Genomic DNA, 18,649 nt, shown 5'->3' with positions numbered 1-18,649 from the left:
GTTTTTCAGAGCTGCAGAGGACCTGATCTGTTTTTGAGAAAACTGTTCTGTGAGCTGCAATAAACTGCAGAAAAAAGAAGATAACAGAAGTAAAATGTTTCCCAAAGATTAAACTCATCTTGTGCCAGATGTGTTTAACGTTAATGATTATGTCTAAACCTGAAGGAGGAAACAAAACCTCACAAACAAGCTGCAGTAAGAGGTGGAGCAACACTGCAAAGAGGAAACTTCAACATCACATTCGTCAATATGAAACTTAAAGTTAGTCAGAAACACAGAGGAGTATTTTGTCGGAGGAGCTGCAGTTGACACAACTGTTTCTGTCTCTGTCTGAAGAAAAATTAAACCGAGTTCTTCACTTCTTTCTCAAAAACTGATTCAAACACTGGTGAGTACAGCTGATAATATTTACTGTGTTTCAACAACCAGAATTAACAGAAAACTTACAGTTCTTCTCAAACAGGAAGTTACACTTTTCATTTTAAACTCACAGTTGTCAAATAAACAAGTCAGAGGAAATTTACTGTACTGTCATCTGACTTTGGGCGCATTTCTTTTAAAGCTGAAATAAATTAATTATTCATCAAGAACAATATCTCCCATTATATTCCAACAACACTGATGAAGAAAATTGAGGCATAAATTGATAAATTAGTTCATTAGTTCTTGTTGTGAGGGGCTGCTGCTCCTGGTTGATGGTTTCTCAGTTCAGACAGGAAGCTCAACAGAAAGCCAGCAGCAGCAGCTAAGAGCAACAAGCTGCCAAACCAGGAGAAGTTCCCTGTGACGTCTGTAAAGGAACCAAACTGAAGGCCCTGAAGTCCTGTCTGGTGTGTCTGACCTCCTACTGTGAGACTCACCTGGAGCCTCATCTGACAATGTCACGTCTGAAAAGACATCAGCTGATGGACCCTGTGGAGAACCTGGAAGACAGGATGTGTATGAAGCACGATAAACCTCTGGAGCTGTTCTGTAAGACCGACCAGACATGTGTCTGCATGCTCTGCTCTGTTTTAGACCACAAGACACATGAGTTTGTTCCTCTGAAAGAAGAATATGAAGGAAAGAAGGCAGAGCTGGGGAAGACAGAGGCTGAAATTCAGCAGATGATCCAGAAGAGACGACTGAAGATTCAAGAGATCAAACACTCTGTTGACCTCAGTAAGAAAGATGCAGACAGAGAGAAAGCAGAAGGTGTTCAGGTCTTCACCGCTCTGAAGGAGTCTGTTGAGAGAAGCCTGAATGAGCTCACTGAGACGATTGAAGAGAAGCAAAGAACGACAGAGAAACAGGCTGAAGACTTCATCAAAGAGCTGGAACAGGAAATCTCTGAGCTGATGAAGAGAAGCTCTGAGGTGGAGAAGCTCTCACACTCTGAAGACCACCTCCACCTCCTCCAAAACTTCCCGTCCCTGAAAGCTGCTCCACCCACCAAAGACTGGACAGAGGTCAGCGTCCGTCCACCATCATATGAGGGGACTGTGGTGAGAGCTGTGACTCAGCTGGAGGAGACGCTCAGTAAAGAGATGAAGAAGCTGGTTGAGGCTGAGCTGAAGAGGGTCCAGCAGTATGCAGTGGATGTGACTCTTGATCCTGATACAGCACATCCTGATCTCATCCTGTCTGATGATGAGAAACAAGTAAATTGTGGTGATGTGATGAAGAATCTCCCAGACAACCCAAAGAGATTTGCATGTTATGCCCCCCCCCCCCCCTTCTTCATCTCTGGTTATGAAAATGAATCTACAGTGATGTAAAATAAATCAAGATTTTTGTTCATTAGATGTAATGATGCAGCCATAACAGTCATGATGTCCTGAGGTTGAATATTTCACTGTGTGTCATTTAGCTTCAAGGTTAGAACATAAACAGATAGAGTAGAGTATGTGTCTCTGTTATAAAGGATGGAGTTATTCAGTGAAAATAGATGTTTACTGGTATCTGTTATACTCAGTGATGTAGTGAAAAGTTAATATTACTGTTAGTATGTAAATTACTGGTCTATGGATGCAATTGTACTGACATGGAGTTATTTTAGTTTGTCTTTAAGATTTACTGACTTGGTGTGTAAGTTACTTGGCTGTGGGTGTAATTCTATTGATCTCTGTAAATGTTAATAGGGACAACGTCAAAATTGTACTTCAAAGCTTTTTAAAGGGTAAATGTGAGGAGATAATTTGGGTTTATGAGATTTTAAATCATATGTAATGTAATCCAATCTGATCTAAGAACAAAACACACATTTAACTGTCCAACATAATCATGCAAACTGTAAGAGGTAAATAAGGCAGCTGCCTGTTATTGATGTCCTTCATTATTACAATAATCATGCTTCAAGATATTAAAACCACTTATCAAGAAATATGTAGTTACGGTTTTACTTTTTATGCTTTTCCATGTGTTCTCAGTGTGTATGTATGTCTGCCAGCTGTCTGTGATCTGAAGATCAATCAGTATTTTATCACTTTGGATGGCTGGTCTGTGTTTGAATAGAATAATTATCAGATAACATTGTTTAAAAAGGTTTTATAACAAGTTCATGATAGGTTGCTTAAAACAAATAACTTGGTCATCAACCTCATTCCTAAAAGACAGAAAATCTTGATGAATGTCAGAGACTAAAACAGATTTCAATTCAATTCAAAAGCTTTATTGGCATGAAAGTTACAAGAACAATGTTGCCAACGCATCAATGTACAAACTGACCAAATACTACAGAAATATTAGCAATTAAACAATATTAAGATTTAAGATGTATTAAGATTGATATATATTAATCATATATATATACAGTATATCCTATGCATGTATTTGTGTGTGTGTGTGTGTGTGTGTGTCTAGGTCATCACTGTCCCTCAGGTTGTGACATGTTGATACATACAGGGCAGCAAGTTGAGCCTTTTCTCCTTCTCCTAGAACTATTTTAATTTTGAGAGGTCATTAAACTCTTTGAACTCGAACTCAATTAACCAGTCAATTAATCAATTAGTTGTTTGGTCTATAAAATGTCAGAAAAAGGTGAAAAATGTGCATAGGTGTTTCCCAAAGTCCACGACGACGTCCTCAAATGTCTTGTTTTGTCCACAACTCAAAGATATTCAATTTACTGTCATAGAGGACTAAATAAAGCAGAAAATATTCACATTTAAGAGGCTGGAATCAGAGAATTTGGACATTTTCTCCTTAAAAAAATGACTCAAAATGATTAATTGATCATCAAAATAGTTGGTGATTAATTTAATATTTGACAACTAGTTGATTAATTGACTAATCATTGCAGCTCTAAATCAGCACATTCACAACAAATATCAGATTGTACAAACGCTGATCCATCACGACCTTAGGTGATCCCTACCAACTGTTGTTCCCGCCTGTGCCCCCTACCTGAAAATAATCTGGATCCTCCCCTGGCTGGAAAATGAATGAAACTACTCCGCTATACAGTTTAACTTCAGTTAAATCCTATGCAGAAGAAGAAACTGTTTGTGGAAGTGTTTTATTTTATTATCAGAGTCTTCCTCTTAAAGTCACTGAGGTTTGTACAAGTTGAATATGTCCCCCCCCCCCCCCCCCCCGTGTCTAGCAGAGGTCAGTATAACAGCACACATCAGAGAGGACAGTTTGTTAAAGGCAGAGACAGACTGCACACACCTCTCAACTTCCTCATCTGATTCAGCATGAAAAGGTTGAAACATTACAGGACAAACAGTGAGCTGAACTTTGGACTGACAGTAACAGTTTTTCAGAGCTGCAGAGGACCTGATCTGTTTTTGTGAAAACTGTTCTGTGAGCTGCAATAAACTACAGAAAAAAGAAGATAAAAGTAAAATGTTTCCCAAAGATTAAACTCATCTTGTGCCAGATGTGTTTAACTATGATCATATCTAAACCTGAAGGAGGAAACAAAACCTGCCAAACCAGCTGCAGTAAGAGGTGGAGCAACACTGTAAAGAGGAAACTTCAACGTCACTTTCATCAAATGAAACTTAAAGTTAGTCAGAAACACAGAGGAGCTGCAGTCGACACAACTGTTTCTGTCTCTGTCTGAAGAAAAATCAAACTAAGTTCTTCACTTCTTTCTCAACAACTGATTCAAACACTGGTGAGTACAGCTGATAATATTTACTGTGTTTCAACAACCAGAATTAAGAGAAAACTTCTCAAACAGGAAGTTACACTTTTCATTTCAACTCACAACTGTTGAATAAACATAAGTCAGGGGAAATTTATTGTACTGTCATCTGACTTTGGGCACATTTATTTTAAAGCTGAAATATATTAATTATTCATTAAGAACAATATCTCTATTTTATTCCAACAACACTGATTTAGAAAATTGAGGCATAAATTGATAAATTAGTTCATTAGTTCTTGTTGTGAGGGGCTGCTGCTCCTGTTGGATCATTATCTTTATGCAAGTTTTAACATTTGTTCTAAATTATTTTCTTATTAAAGACATTTCTTCTGTCCATTTCCAAATAATTATTGCTGACATGATCAGTCGACTATTCATTAATGAAGCAAAGAAACTAACTGCATTAAAGGACGGGTTCACTATTTCTCAAATCTTAAAACAACAGTCAGTATGGAGGACCACAAGTGTCACGGAAATAGTAATAAGACATTTTTTAATTAATAACTATTCAGCCTCCACACTGCCTGCTGTCTTTTAGTGTGAAAACATCTGGAAGCTTGTTGACCCAACAGCCACAGTGGCAACCTGCTAGAAGTCACAAATACATCACAAATACAACGTTCTTCCAGTTTGGTCCCTGAGACATTAATGTTTGAAACATTAGAGACATCAGTGTTACAGCAGCAACTTCACATCAATTAAAATACAAAAACAATGAGGTCAGTATTCTTAAGTTGAGTTACATTAAGCAAAAAATAATTGTAATACTCAACAAAAAATGAATATTTCTGTAATTAAAATGTTTTTTTTCACATTTTCACCTGTCTTCTCAGTGTGTAGATATGTCTGCTGCCAGCTGTCTGCGATCTGAAGATCAGTTTCTGTGCTCCATCTGTCTGGATGTGTTCACTGATCCAGTCACCACATCATGTGGACACAACTTCTGCAAAAACTGCATCACTGAACACTGGAATGTTAATGTTCCTTGCCATTGTCCAATGTGTAAAAAGGATTTCAACATAAGACCTGAGCTTCACGTCAACACATTCATCTCTGAGATGGTTTCTCAGTTCAGACAGGAAGCTCAACAGAAAGCCAGCAGCAGCAGCTCAGAGCAACAAGCTGCCAAACCAGGAGAAGTTCCCTGTGATGTCTGTACTGGAACCAAACTGAAGGCCCTGAAGTCCTGTCTGGTGTGTCTGACCTCCTACTGTGAGACTCACCTGGAGCCTCATCTGACAGCTTCACGTCTGAAAAGACATCAGCTGATGGACCCTGTGGAGAACCTGGAAGACAGGATGTGTGTGAAGCACGATAAACCTCTGGAGCTGTTCTGTAAGACCGACCAGACATGTGTCTGCATGCTCTGCTCTGTTTTAGACCACAAGACACATGAGTTTGTTCCTCTGAAAGAAGAATATGAAGGAAAGAAGGCAGAGCTGGGGAAGACAGAGGCTGAAATTCAACAGATGATCCAGAAGAGACAACTGAAGATTCAAGAGATCAAAGAGTCAGTTGACCTCAGTAAGGAAGATGCAGACAGAGAGAAAGCAGAAGGTGTTCAGGTCTTCACCGCTCTGAAGGAGTCTGTTGAGAGAAGCCTGAATGAGCTCATTGAGACGATTGAAGAGAAGCAAAGAACGACAGAGAAACAGGCTGAAGACTTCATCAAAGAGCTGGAACAGGAAATCTCTGAGCTGATGAAGAGAAGCTCTGAGGTGAAGCAGTTCTCACACTCTGAAGACCACCTCCACCTCCTCCAAAACTTCCCGTCCCTGAAAGCTGCTCCACCCACCAAAGACTGGACAGAGGTCAGCGTCCGTCCACCATCATATGAGGGGACTGTGGTGAAAGCTGTGACTCAGCTGGAGGAGACGCTCAGTAAAGAGATGAAGAAGCTGTTTGAGGCTGAGCTGAAGAGGGTCCAGCAGTATGCAGTGGATGTGACTCTTGATCCTGATACAGCAGATCCTTATCTCATCCTGTCTGATGATGAGGAACAAGAAGATCATAGTGATGTGGAGGAGATCCTCCCAAACAACCGAGAGAGATTTTTTGCCCCCCGCCCCCCGCACCTCCCCCCCTCCTGCTTCCCCATCGTCCACCCCTTCGGGCCCCGCCACTATTAACTCATTAACTTCTTCATCTCTGGTTATGAAAATGAATCTACAGTGATGTAAAATAAATCAAGATTTTTGTTCATTAGATGTAATGATGCAGCCATAACAGTCATGATGTCCTGAGGTTGAATATTTCACTGTGTGTCATTTAGCTTCAAGGTTAGAACATAAACAGATAGAGTAGAGTATGTGTCTCTGTTATAAAGGATGGAGTTATTCAGTGAAAATAGATGTTTACTGGTATCTGTTATACTCAGTGATGTAGTGAAAAGTTAATATTACTGTTAGTATGTAAATTACTGGTCTATGGATGCAATTGTACTGACATGGAGTTATTTTAGTTTGTCTTTAAGATTTACTGACTTGGTGTGTAAGTTACTTGGATGTGGGTGTAATTCTATTGATCTCTGTAAATGTTAATAGGGACAATGTCAAAATTGTACTTCAAAGCTTTTTAAAGGGTAAATGTGAGGAGATAATTTGGGTTTATGAGATTTTAAATCATATGTAATGTAATCCAATCTGATCTAAGAACTGCGACAGCGTCAATAAGAGACACTTTATATTGATTGAATGATTTTGCAAATATTGTTGTTAAAATGTTGGATTTTGACACAGTTATTAAAGAGTAGATTATGAATAAACCAGAATTCTTCAGATTCTTTTCTAACACTAAAATCCTTTGGATCAGTGTGTTTGAGTTGTTGTAGTTTCTGAGGTTACAGCATCATACAGTAACTTGATTTTATTCTGAAACATATGAATAACATTATTAATAATAACTTAATAATGTTAAGTCACTAATGAGACAATCAAGTCATAACATTAGAGATTCACACTGTAACTGACAGGTGAAGTACAGGTGTAAGCTGTGATTCTGGAGGAAAGAACAAAAGTACATGAAACAGAGTTCGATGCTCACAGTGACACTGAGGACTGTTTACACACTGACACACTTACATGATCAGCAGGTAAAGACTTGCTGACAGATTAAAACTTAGATATATAAATATATCAATGAAAACACATCTATGATGCAGAAATGAATGACTACAAATGTAAAAGATTTATAATAATTAATACAATAGTTAATTTACATCCATCATACATCTCATCAACATTCCTTATATTCATCTAGTGTTTTTCACTCCATCTGCAATGAAGAGCAGCACGGTTGTCATGGTAACATTGTCTCCCTCCACCTGAACCTTTATGTCATTATAAGTGTGATGGTTTGACTCTGGCTGTATCACCTTGAGGTCTCAGGTGTTTTACCCCCACATAGACATCAAAACACACATTTAACTGTCCAACATAATCATGCAAACTGTAAGAGGTAAATAAGGCAGCTGTCTGTTATTGATGTCCTTCATTATTACAATAATCATGCTTCAAGATATTAAAACCACTTATCAAGAAATATGTAGTTACGGTTTTACTTTTTATGCTTTTCCATGTGTTCTCAGTGTGTATGTATGTCTGCCAGCTGTCTGTGATCTGAAGATCAATCAGTATTTTATCACTTTGGATGGCTGGTCTGTGTTTGAATAGAATAATTATCAGATAACATTGTTTAAAAAGGTTTTATAACAAGTTCATGATAGGTTGCTTAAAACAAATAACTTGGTCATCAACCTCATTCCTAAAAGACAGAAAATCTTGATGAATGTCAGAGACTAAAACAGATTTCAATTCAATTCAAAAGCTTTATTGGCATGAAAGTTACAAGAACAATGTTGCCAACACATCAATGTACAAACTGACCAAATACTACAGAAATATTAGCAATTAAACAATATTAAGATTTAAGATGTATTAAGATTGATATATATTAATCATATATATATACAGTATATCCTATGCATGTATTTGTGTGTGTGTGTGTGTGTGTGTGTCTAGGTCATCACTGTCCCTCAGGTTGTGACATGTTGATACATACAGGGCAGCAAGTTGAGCCTTTTCTCCTTCTCCTAGAACTATTTTAATTTTGAGAGGTCATTAAACTCTTTGAACTCGAACTCAATTAACCAGTCAATTAATCAATTAGTTGTTTGGTCTATAAAATGTCAGAAAAAGGTGAAAAATGTGCATAGGTGTTTCCCAAAGTCCACAACGACGTCCTCAAATGTCTTGTTTTGTCCACAACTCAAAGATATTCAGTTTACTGTCATAGAGGACTAAATAAAGCAGAAAATATTCACATTTAAGAGGCTGGAATCAGAGAATTTGGACATTTTCTCCTTAAAAAAATGACTCAAAATGATTAATTGATCATCAAAATAGTTGGTGATTAATTTAATATTTGACAACTAGTTGATTAATTGACAGCACATTCACAACAAATATCAGATTGTACAAACGCTGATCCATCACGACCTTAGGTGATCCCTACCAACTGTTGTTCCCGCCTGTGCCCCCTACCTGAAAATAATCTGGATCCTCCCCTGGCTGGAAAATGAATGAAACTACTCCGCTATACAGTTTAACTTCAGTTAAATCCTATGCAGAAGAAGAAACTGTTTGTGGAAGTGTTTTATTTTATTATCAGAGTCTTCCTCTTAAAGTCACTGAGGTGACACTGGTGAGTACAGCTGATAATATTTACTGTGTTTCAACAACCAGAATTAACAGAAAACTTACAGTTCTTCTCAAACAGGAAGTTACACTTTTCATTTCAACTCACAACTGTTGAATAAACATAAGTCAAATAAATTTATTGTACTGTCATCTGACTTTGGGCACATTTATTTTAAAGCTGAAATATATTCATTATCATCATTATTAACACTGATTTAGAAAATTTAGGCATAAATTGATAAATGAGTTCATTAGTTCTTGTTGTGAGGGGCTGCTGCTCCTGTTGGATCATTATCTTTATGCAAGTTTTAACTTTTGTTCAAATTATTTTCTTGTTAAACTCATTTCTTCTGTCCATTTCCAAATAATTATTGCTGATATGATCATTAGACTAACTATTCATTAATGAAGCAAAGAAGCTCTCTGCATTAAAGGACGGGTTCACTATTTCTCAAGTCTGTCTTAAAACAACAGTCAGTATGGAGGACCACAAGTGTCACAGAAATAGCAATAAAGCATTTTATTAATTAATAACTATTTAGCCTCCACACTGCCTGCTGTCTTTTTGTGTGAAACATCTGGAAGCTTGTTGACCCAACAGCCACAGTGGCAACCTGCTAGAAGTCACAAATACAACGTTCTTCCAGTTCGGTCCCTCAGACATTAATGTTTGAAACATTAGAGACATCAGTGTTACAGCAGCAACTTCACATCAATTAAAATACAAAAACATTAAGGTCAGTATTCTAAATTGAAGTTGAACAAAATAAAGTTTTTTTCACATTTTCACCTGTCTTCTCAGTGTGTAGATATGTCTGCTGCCAGCTGTCTGCGATCTGAAGATCAGTTTCTGTGCTCCATCTGTCTGGATGTGTTCACTGATCCAGTCAGCACACCATGTGGACACAACTTCTGCAAAAACTGCATCACTGAACACTGGAACAGTAATGTCCAATACTCGTGTCCGATGTGTAAAGAGGTTTTCAAAACAAGACCTAAGTTGAAGGTGAATACTTTCATCTCTGAGATGGTTTCTCAGTTCAGACAGGAAGCCCAACAGAAAGCCAGCAGCAGCAGCTCAGAGCAACAAGCTGCCAAACCAGGAGAAGTTCCCTGTGACGTCTGTACTGGAACCAAACTGAAGGCCCTGAAGTCCTGTCTGGTGTGTCTGACCTCCTACTGTGAGACTCACCTGGAGCCTCATCTGACAGCTTCACGCCTGAAAAGACATCAGCTGATGGACCCTGTGGAGAACCTGGAAATCAGGATGTGTATGAAGCACGATAAACCTCTGGAGCTGTTCTGTAAGACCGACCAGACATGTGTCTGCGTGCTCTGCTCTGTTTTAGACCACAAGACACATGAGTTTGTTCCTCTGGAAGAAGAATATGAAGGAAAGAAGGCAGAGCTGGGGAAGACAGAGGCTGAAATTCAGCAGATGATTCAGAAGAGACGAATGAAGATTCAAAAGATCAAACGGTCAGTCAACCTCAGTAAGAAAGATGCAAACAGAGAGAAAGCAGAAGGTGTTCAGGTCTTCACCGCTCTGAAGGAGTCTGTTGAGAGAAGCCTGAATGAGCTCATTAAGACGATTGAAAAGAAGCAAAGAACGACAGAGAAACAGGCTGAAGACTTCATCAAAGAGCTGGAACAGGAAATCTCTGAGCTGAAGAAGAGAGGCTCTGAGGTGAAGCAGCTCTCACACTCTGAAGACCACCTCCACCTCCTCCAAAACTTCCCATCCCTGAAAGCTGCTCCACCCACCAAAGACTGGACAGAGGTCAGCGTCTATCCACCATCATATGAGGGGACTGTGGTGAGAGCTGTGACTCAGCTGTAAAGAGATGAAGAAGCTGTTTGAGGCTGAGCTGAAGAGGGTCCAGCAGTATGCAGTGGATGTGACTCTTGATCCTGACACAGCATATCCTAAAGTCATCCTGTCTGATGATGAGAAACAAGTAAATTATGGTGACGTGTGGAAGAATCTCCCAGACAACCCAGAGAGATTTTCTGATTGTCCCGGTGTTTTAGGAAAGCAGAGTTTCTCTTCAGGCAGATTTTGCTTTGAGGTTCAGGTTAAAGAGAAGACTGAATGGACTTTAGGAGTGGCCAGAGAGTCCATCAACAGGAAGGGAACAATCACACTGAGACCTCAGAATGGTTTCTGGACTACATGTTTGAGAAATGGAAATGAGTACAAAGCTTTTGCTGGTCCTCCAGTCCGTCTCTCTCTGAAGTCTCAGCCTCAGAAGGTGGGGGTGTTTGTGGATTATGAGGAGGGTCTGGTCTCCTTTTATGACGTAGATGCTGCAGCTCTTATCTACTCCTTTACTGGCTGCTGCTTCACTGAGAAACTATACCCATACTTCTGTCCCCGTAGTAATGATGGTGGTAAAAACTCCGCCCCTCTGATCATCTGTCCTGTCAATCAAACTGCCTGATCTATTTTTTGCAGCAATGCAAATACTTATTAAATTCATCTTTACATTTTACATCCACTGTGCAAATATACAGCAAAGTATTGATAATACAATACTGACACAGCAGTCAGTGGATTAGAGACATAAAAACACATCAAACATTGATAAACTGATACATTTTTAAAAGATTTGCTGTCATTCATGTTAAAAGATGTACATGTTCAACGTGTTTTCAACAGGATATGATTAATGTGGTCATTCATTTATGATTCATTATAGCATAATAGCATTATATATATAGCAGATATTTACATTTTATTCGTCTTTTTACTGCTTCAATATCCTCCCACTATTCATTCATTAACCTCTTTAATAGTGATGGATCCATCATGAGAAACACATGTGAAGAGAAACTCTGTTCAAACCAACAGAGCTTTAAAATCTAGTGAACATCTAAAAGTTTGCAAAGATACCAAATCTGTATCTAGACTGAATTTGAATATGAACAATTCATATACTTAATCAGTTAATCTTTACACATTTTGATAACATACAGAAGCTGAGTCACTAAACCATTTTACAGCTGAACAGGGTCAGTATCAGTAAACAACCGTGTTCCTTCACAACAAATGAATACAGATATTTATTTGGTAAATGAGAGAGAATGATCTAGCGAAGTTAACATATTTACACTAATATCTATATTAGTGTACTAATACGCTGATGAAATTACTAATAACCCTACAATTTAAACTTTATTAAACGTTTTAAAAGAAGTGTCTTGGTCTGTACTTTTTGCTTAGTATTGTTTTTAGATCCAGCCTCTTGACTGGTTATCCGTCCACATGGGGAGACGCCTTTATAGCTTCTGCTGTGGTGGGACTGTAGTTCAACTGAAATCATGTTTCAGAGGGTATGGTCATTATATATCATGATTGTTTTGATTGACACGACATCAAATTCCCCCCAGAGCTCAAAGAAAGCTAATTTGGGAGAATATGGTGCTGAACATAACAAGACGCATACATGTCATGGATGTATTAAAGGCAGTTAAGTTGCTCTATACAGTGAGTGGAGCTGTTTCCAGTGTTTCAGGCTTTAGTCCACATTTCAGCACAGAGGTTGGTCCATATTGAAAACTGCAGAGAGCACAAACGCCTCAGTTACTGAGTTACTTCTCCAGCATTTTGCATCTATTACATAATCTGCTGAAATATTGATCAATATACAGCTATTAATGTGACTGGCAGGTCTGAAACATGTTGGATTAATGTCTGAATCTTACAATAATGTTGTTCAACTGTGACTGAATGTATCTGGGATTTTACATAAACATCAATACTGATGTTCTGTTTGCTGTTCACAGTTGGCCGTGCGTCAAATTCTGTCCTTTGACTTTATTCAACACCTGCAGCATCACACAGCAGCAGAAACAGAAGAAAAGTGTGCCTTTAAATCTATCTATCTATCTATCTATCTATCTATCTATCTATGTAATACAACATAATAAGCAGTTACCTTCAGCTACAGTTAGGTGTAGTTGCATATACATGTCCTGCAGGTGGCGCCACTGAGCTGTTGATTCGTTCTCTCTGCTGTAAACATTAGCAGAAGAAGCTGCTAGCTACTGTAAACAAAGCTGAGCCGCCAGTCTGTTGTCTTTAACAACTAAAAACTGCTTCACGTGGAGAGAAGATATGATCACAAACACTTCTGCACAACACTAAAGTGAGTGGAAACCGAGTTATTTATCAAATAGACCGAGAAATAAACCGACAAACTGAGCGGTGAACCTTTTAGTCAGTTAGCTCACTAACTAGCACAGACATGCTAAAGTTAACATTAAAATCATCCCCCCGGGGTTTGGACACTGATTAGTTCACTTTTATTTATTTGTTAGTGTTTGTCTGCCTAACTTACACAGCTCAAAGGGAAGATATTTAGTGTTTTAGGGTTTAATTGATGTAACGTTTCTGAACTTTGACGTTGTGAGGCTAGTTTAGCTAATGTTAGCTCATCCCCAGCGTCATATCTCCGGATTATAAATGTAGTTTGATGCTTTTTTTCCAGTGTTTGATTGTAAAATGTGTTTCTCGGCAGTCCTCTCCGGAGCCTGCCGGTCACTCCTCATCCACCAGCAGCAGGTTCAGTCCGGTTCAGCAGCTGCTATGACCCGGCCTGCAGTCTGAGGGGAGGATAATGGCAGCAGAGCTGTTCCCCAGTAAGAAGCTGCTCCCCTCCATCCAGCAGTACCAGCAGCAGAACCGGACCAACAACAACACCGCCGCCGCACAGGGCTGCTGCAACTGGCAGGGCCTGTACCCGACCATCCGGGAGAGGTCAGTGTCTCACAGAGGTGGAAGAAGTATTCAGAAGTAAAAGTACTAATACAGCAATGTAAAAAAACTCAAGTACAAGTAAAAGTCCTGCATGAAAAATACTAATTAAGTAAAAGTACAGTATTATATATATAAGTATTATGAGCTTGATGTAGTTAAAGTATTGCAGTAAAAGTAGTGGTTTGGTCCCTCTGACTGATATATTATTATATATGACATCATTAGATTATTAATAGTGAAGCATCAGTGTTAGAGCAGCATGTTACTGTTGTAGCTGCTGGAGGTGGAGCTAGTTTACACTACTTTATATACAGTTAGCTAGTTTAGTCCAGTGGTTCCCAACCTAGGGGTCGGGCCCCTCCAAAGGGTCAGCAGATAAATCTAAGGGGTGGTGAGATGATTAATGGGAGAGGAAAGAAGAAAAAACAAAGTTCTGATACACAAATCTGTTTTCAGTTTTTGGACTTTTTCTCTAATCTTTGACTTTTGCTGAAATATTGGATCATTTGAACATTTATTGAAATGAAAGCATGTGAGAAGTTTAGAGGGAAAAATCACTATTTGGTGGAGCTGTTAACAACTCATAGACATGTGAAATGTGACCCCGACTACACACTGCTTTTTGTAAGACGTCAAAAGACAAAAAGGTTGGAAACCACTGGTTTCATCTTTAACAATGTGTTGTATTTTAAAAGCTTGTTATATTATCCATTGTGTCAAATCTTCATCTGAAAAGTAACTAAAGCTGTCAAATAAATGTAGAGGAGTAGAAAGTACAATATGACATGAGAGACAACAACTGTCTGTCAATTCTGTGTGTTTGCAGGAATTCAGTCATGTTCAACAATGAGATGATGGCAGACGTTCACTTTGTGGTCGGGCCGCCCGGCGGGACGCAGCGAGTGCCGGGACACAAGGTAAAACCAGGATCAGTCTGGTCCCTGAGATCCAGGTTGTTCTTACTGCTGCAGGGTTTGTTGTAATAAAAAGAAGAAAATACAATTTTAAGTTGTAATCATAAGAAAAACCAAAAACGTTATTAGAAATCACAACCACTTGTATAAAAATTATAGAAATTTGCACATTACAAAACAATTACAAAGTGCATTTAGAAGTTTCTGAAGTAAAAAGTTTGTTTTTATAATATCTGTTGTATTGCAGTAAAATAATTAAATCCCATTAAAATCATTCAGGGGAAATCTTTATCAGAGTGAGATGTCTGTTTGCAGTTTGAAATCTGTAAAAGTATAAAGCAGCGAGTGTTGATATTGTTTCTGAACGTGTTCCGTGTCGCCGCTCTGCTCGGCAGTACGTCCTGGCTGTCGGCAGCTCCGTGTTCCACGCCATGTTCTACGGAGAACTGGCCGAGGATCAGGAGGAGATCCGGATCCCTGACGTGGAGCCGCCGTCGTTCCTCGCCATGCTGAAGTATGTCGACCTCTGATTCATTCAGGTTTTATGGACTTTGATGTCACATTTAGCACAACAGGGCAGTTAAGCTGCAGCCAATAAAATGTGTTGCGATTTACTTTTGTAGAATTATGCAGAACTTCTGAGAGTCTGTTTCTACGTCGCAGGTATATCTACTGTGACGAGATCGACCTGTGTGCGGACACGGTGCTGGCCACCCTCTACGCTGCCAAAAAGTACATCGTGCCTCACCTGGCCCGTGCCTGCGTCAACTTCCTGGAAACCAGCCTGAGCGCCAAGAACGCCTGTGTGCTGCTGTCCCAGAGCTGCCTGTTCGAGGAGCCCGACCTGACGCAGCGCTGCTGGGAGGTGATCGACGCCCAGGCTGAGCTGGCGCTGCGCTCCGAGGGCTTCTGCGACATCGACACGCAGACGCTGGAGAGCATCCTGCGTCGGGAGACGCTTAACGCCAAAGAGATGGTGGTGTTCGAGGCGGCGCTGAACTGGGCCGAGGCCGAGTGCCAACGACAAGACCTGACACCGACCATCGAGAACAAGCGTCTGGTGCTGGGGAAGGCCATCTACCTGATCCGCATCCCCACCATGGCGCTGGAGGACTTCGCCAACGGAGCGGCACAGTCCGGTGTGCTGACGCTCAACGAGACCAACGACATCTTCCTGTGGTACACGGCCGCCAAGAAGCCTGACCTGCTGTTCTGCACCAAACCGCGTAAAGGCCTGGCGCCGCAGCGCTGCCACCGCTTCCAGTCCTGCGCCTACAGGAGCAACCAGTGGCGTTACCGAGGCCGCTGCGACAGCATCCAGTTCGCCGTGGACAAACGCGTCTTCATCGCCGGCTTCGGCCTGTACGGCTCCAGCTGCGGCTCGGCCGAGTACAACGCCAAGATCGAGCTGAAGCGGCAGGGCGTGCCGATGGCCCAGAGGATCATCAAGTACTTCTCAGACGGCTCCAGCAGCACCTTCCCCGTCTTTTTCGAGTACCCGGTGCAGATCGAGCCGGACACCTTCTACACCGCCAGCGTGGTGCTGGACGGCAACGAGCTCAGCTACTTCGGCCAGGAGGGCATGACAGAGGTGCAGTGTGGGAAAGTGACCTTCCAGTTCCAGTGCTCCTCAGACAGCACCAACGGCACCGGAGTGCAGGGAGGACAGATCCCCGAACTCATCTTCTACGCCTGAGCCCGGCCCGGAGGAAACTCGCCGCAGAGATTCCCGCTTCACTGCCATGAAGACTTTATATCTGAAACCGTGGAGACGAGTTCTCAGGAAGCTGTTTGAAGAGGGAGGGACTCCTGAAGTATCTGCCGAGCCTCCGAGACATGATGACAGTTTGACTGAAACCACGAGAGTCAATTACAGTGAACAGAAGCTGAATCCTCACATTCCTTCATCACCTGTGTTGTTGTTGTTTTTTGTCTTTTTTTTTGCAGCAGCTGTTCTGAGTTTTAGTCAACATTGTTTCTCTTGGTTACAGTTAAAGTTGGGAGTTCATGTAAACACGTTGCAGAGAGTATCACTACAATTCTCTTACTGTCAGCAGATCTCAACAATGTGTTGGTGTCTCAGTATTTTCTGTCTTCTTTTCTCCGTCTGTGATTCTCAACTACAAGCTCACCGGTTCCTACTGAAGATGTAAATCTTTATAACGACCGCACAAATATATAGTTTCAATTTTAAGAAAGGTTTACTAAAACAGCTGCTTTGGGACTTTTTTGGATGAATCCACATTTGGTGCTGTAGTGAGTATTTCAGTCAGCCGTGTGGCTCGTTGACGTGTTTTTAATCATTTTATGAACAATAACGGACGTCTGCAACACAGAGGAATAAGATGTATCACAGGCGATACTCGTTAGTAGATCAGTTTATTGTTGAAACATGAGATTTGTTGACAATGAGAAAAAAATTAAAGCACTAATAATCCTGTAACATTATACCCCAAATCTTTACAAGTATAGAAAGCAGCCATGCGAACGTCTCTGAACGAATTCGGGGGAAAATTTCTGTCAGTTATGTTTTTTGAGGCCAACAGACGTCTTCAAACAGTCGTAATCAAGTATCAGATGTCATCAATTAACTGACTAATCATGTCTTTATGTGCTGTGACTTACAGGCAAGACAATTTTATTTATGAAAGCACATTTCACTACAACTAAAATCAGTGTGCTTTACATTAAAATGTACGTTGAGTTGCAGTAAACGTGCATTTTAATGTGTTTAAATCATGAAGTATAAACACATACAGTATAATAAAATAAAATAAAGAACACACCCTGAGCTGTTTGGGTGTTTCATGTACTGTCGTCGTCCTCTGAAGGCTTCTCTCTCCGAGACAGGAACAGGGTTTTCAGTTTCTTGCCTTAAAGAAACGTGCAGATTTTTCCTTCTGTGACGACGTTTAGAGAGTTGAACACATTCCTGCTGTTTCTGAAGAACTGAAGGACTTTAAAACAGAACGAAGCACTATTATTATTTTTACCCTGCGTGTGTGTGTGCGCGCACGCAGGTGTTTACTGTCAAAGGTTTTAGTATTTAAAGCTGAATAATGAGTTTTATATTACACTCCTGTCTGTTACTCCGGTTTATACACTACTTTCTTGGGGGTTTTTTTTCTTTTTGATGAAATGTGGCGACTTTAAAGAGGCTGTTTTACCCATAATCCACCTGAAATGTACCTGTTCAGCCTGCAGCGTTGCAGGTTGTCTGAAAGGATTTTTATGTGTGACTGTACGTCTGTTTTTGTGTTTGTATTTAAAGAACAGTATTCATCTTATTTCACTCCCACAGATACAGATGTTCAGCAGTTCCTATGCTTTTCTTTCCACATCTTGTGTTTTTTTTTTGTTGTCATTATTGTCTCAGTTGTGTAAATATATTTCCGTGTCCTGAAGCACTACTTCATCTAATCTCTTTGAAAATGGAGGGGAAAAAACAAAAAAAGCAGTTTTATATAATTCTATATGGAGAAAATCATATTTTTGGATGTCTTTGTTTCCTGTTGTCTGATTCCAACCAGAATGTGCAGTGAGTCGGTGACAGTGGCCTTATGAATGTGTTGTTGTGACAAATTTGGAAATAAAAGGTTCAATCGATTCGTCCAAATTCTTTTTTTTCCGATTGTGAAACAAGTACGAGACTGTTGTTAAAACTCAGCTGATCTGCTGGATGGTGAATTGAAACCATGACGACTTCAGCCTGACATATAAACTGGATATTTAAGTTTAAAAAGTCATGATAATATATGTGTATAAGATATTTTTTTATTAGTGAAGTCAATTTACTTAAAAAGCAGATTTAAAAACAAAATTTATCAAAGTGTTGAACAGAGACTGAGATATACAATCAAATAAAAACAGATATAGTTATGAGGATCGAGGGGAAAATTAATAAAAGTGTAGAATAAAATAAATAAAAATGGGACAAAATCATAAAAACACAACAGCATTGCACAGAGAACCAATAAATAAGAGAAAAAAAAGGATCAATAAATAAAAATAATGACCGTGTGTTCATGATAATTAAAACGCTGAGGAAACAATTTTTATATATTTATACAACTTTGATTTGATAGTTTCAATTAATATATGAAATATGTAGATATAAATATATACAAAAAGGTAAATGGTCGAT

At 39.7% G+C, this 18,649-nt stretch overlaps 2 protein-coding genes and 1 pseudogene across 3 annotated transcripts; all 3 read left to right on the top strand.

Annotated features, from left to right (window-relative positions):
* Positions 1-4,977: 4,977 nt before the first annotated feature.
* LOC137180498 (E3 ubiquitin/ISG15 ligase TRIM25-like) lies at positions 4,978-6,264 on the top strand. Its single transcript, XM_067585887.1, has one exon. The coding sequence runs from the start codon at positions 4,978-4,980 to the stop codon at positions 6,262-6,264; it is 1,287 nt and encodes a 428-aa protein (XP_067441988.1).
* Positions 6,265-8,888: 2,624 nt separating this feature from the next.
* On the top strand, positions 8,889-12,690 carry LOC137180346 (E3 ubiquitin-protein ligase TRIM21-like; annotated as a pseudogene).
* Positions 12,691-12,825: 135 nt separating this feature from the next.
* Positions 12,826-18,111, top strand: btbd3a (BTB (POZ) domain containing 3a). 2 transcript variants are annotated; one of them, XR_010927950.1, is made up of 6 exons: positions 12,826-12,980; positions 13,353-13,591; positions 14,418-14,508; positions 14,901-15,019; positions 15,169-16,828; positions 16,862-18,111. XR_010927950.1 is itself a non-coding variant. In XM_067585674.1 (5 exons), the coding sequence occupies exons 2-5, from the start codon at positions 13,452-13,454 to the stop codon at positions 16,199-16,201; spliced, it is 1,383 nt and encodes a 460-aa protein (XP_067441775.1). In that variant the 5' UTR covers positions 12,826-12,980; positions 13,353-13,451; the 3' UTR covers positions 16,202-18,111. The 2 variants fall into 2 exon arrangements, 1 of the variants encoding a protein (XP_067441775.1); XM_067585674.1 differs by having other exon boundaries at positions 15,169-18,111.
* The last annotated feature ends 538 nt before the right edge of the window (positions 18,112-18,649 follow it).

This window comes from Thunnus thynnus, chromosome 3 (assembly GCF_963924715.1).
Source record: "Thunnus thynnus chromosome 3, fThuThy2.1, whole genome shotgun sequence".
Classification (NCBI taxonomy): domain Eukaryota; kingdom Metazoa; phylum Chordata; class Actinopteri; order Scombriformes; family Scombridae; genus Thunnus; species Thunnus thynnus.
Note: the sequence above shows the minus strand (reverse complement) of the source record. Positions and strands in the feature narration are given on the sequence as shown.

Bases quoted from the DNA above. Each gene is read 5' to 3' on its own strand.
- btbd3a (XM_067585674.1), top strand. From the start codon at position 13,452: ATGGCAGCAGAGCTGTTCCCCAGTAAGAAGCTGCTCCCCTCCATCCAG. The intron at 13,592-14,417 runs GTCAGTGTCTCA...GTGTGTTTGCAG, and splicing joins TACCCGACCATCCGGGAGAG to GAATTCAGTCATGTTCAACA. The intron at 15,020-15,168 runs GTATGTCGACCT...TCTACGTCGCAG, and splicing joins TCGTTCCTCGCCATGCTGAA to GTATATCTACTGTGACGAGA.
- LOC137180498 (XM_067585887.1), top strand. From the start codon at position 4,978: ATGTCTGCTGCCAGCTGTCTGCGATCTGAAGATCAGTTTCTGTGCTCC.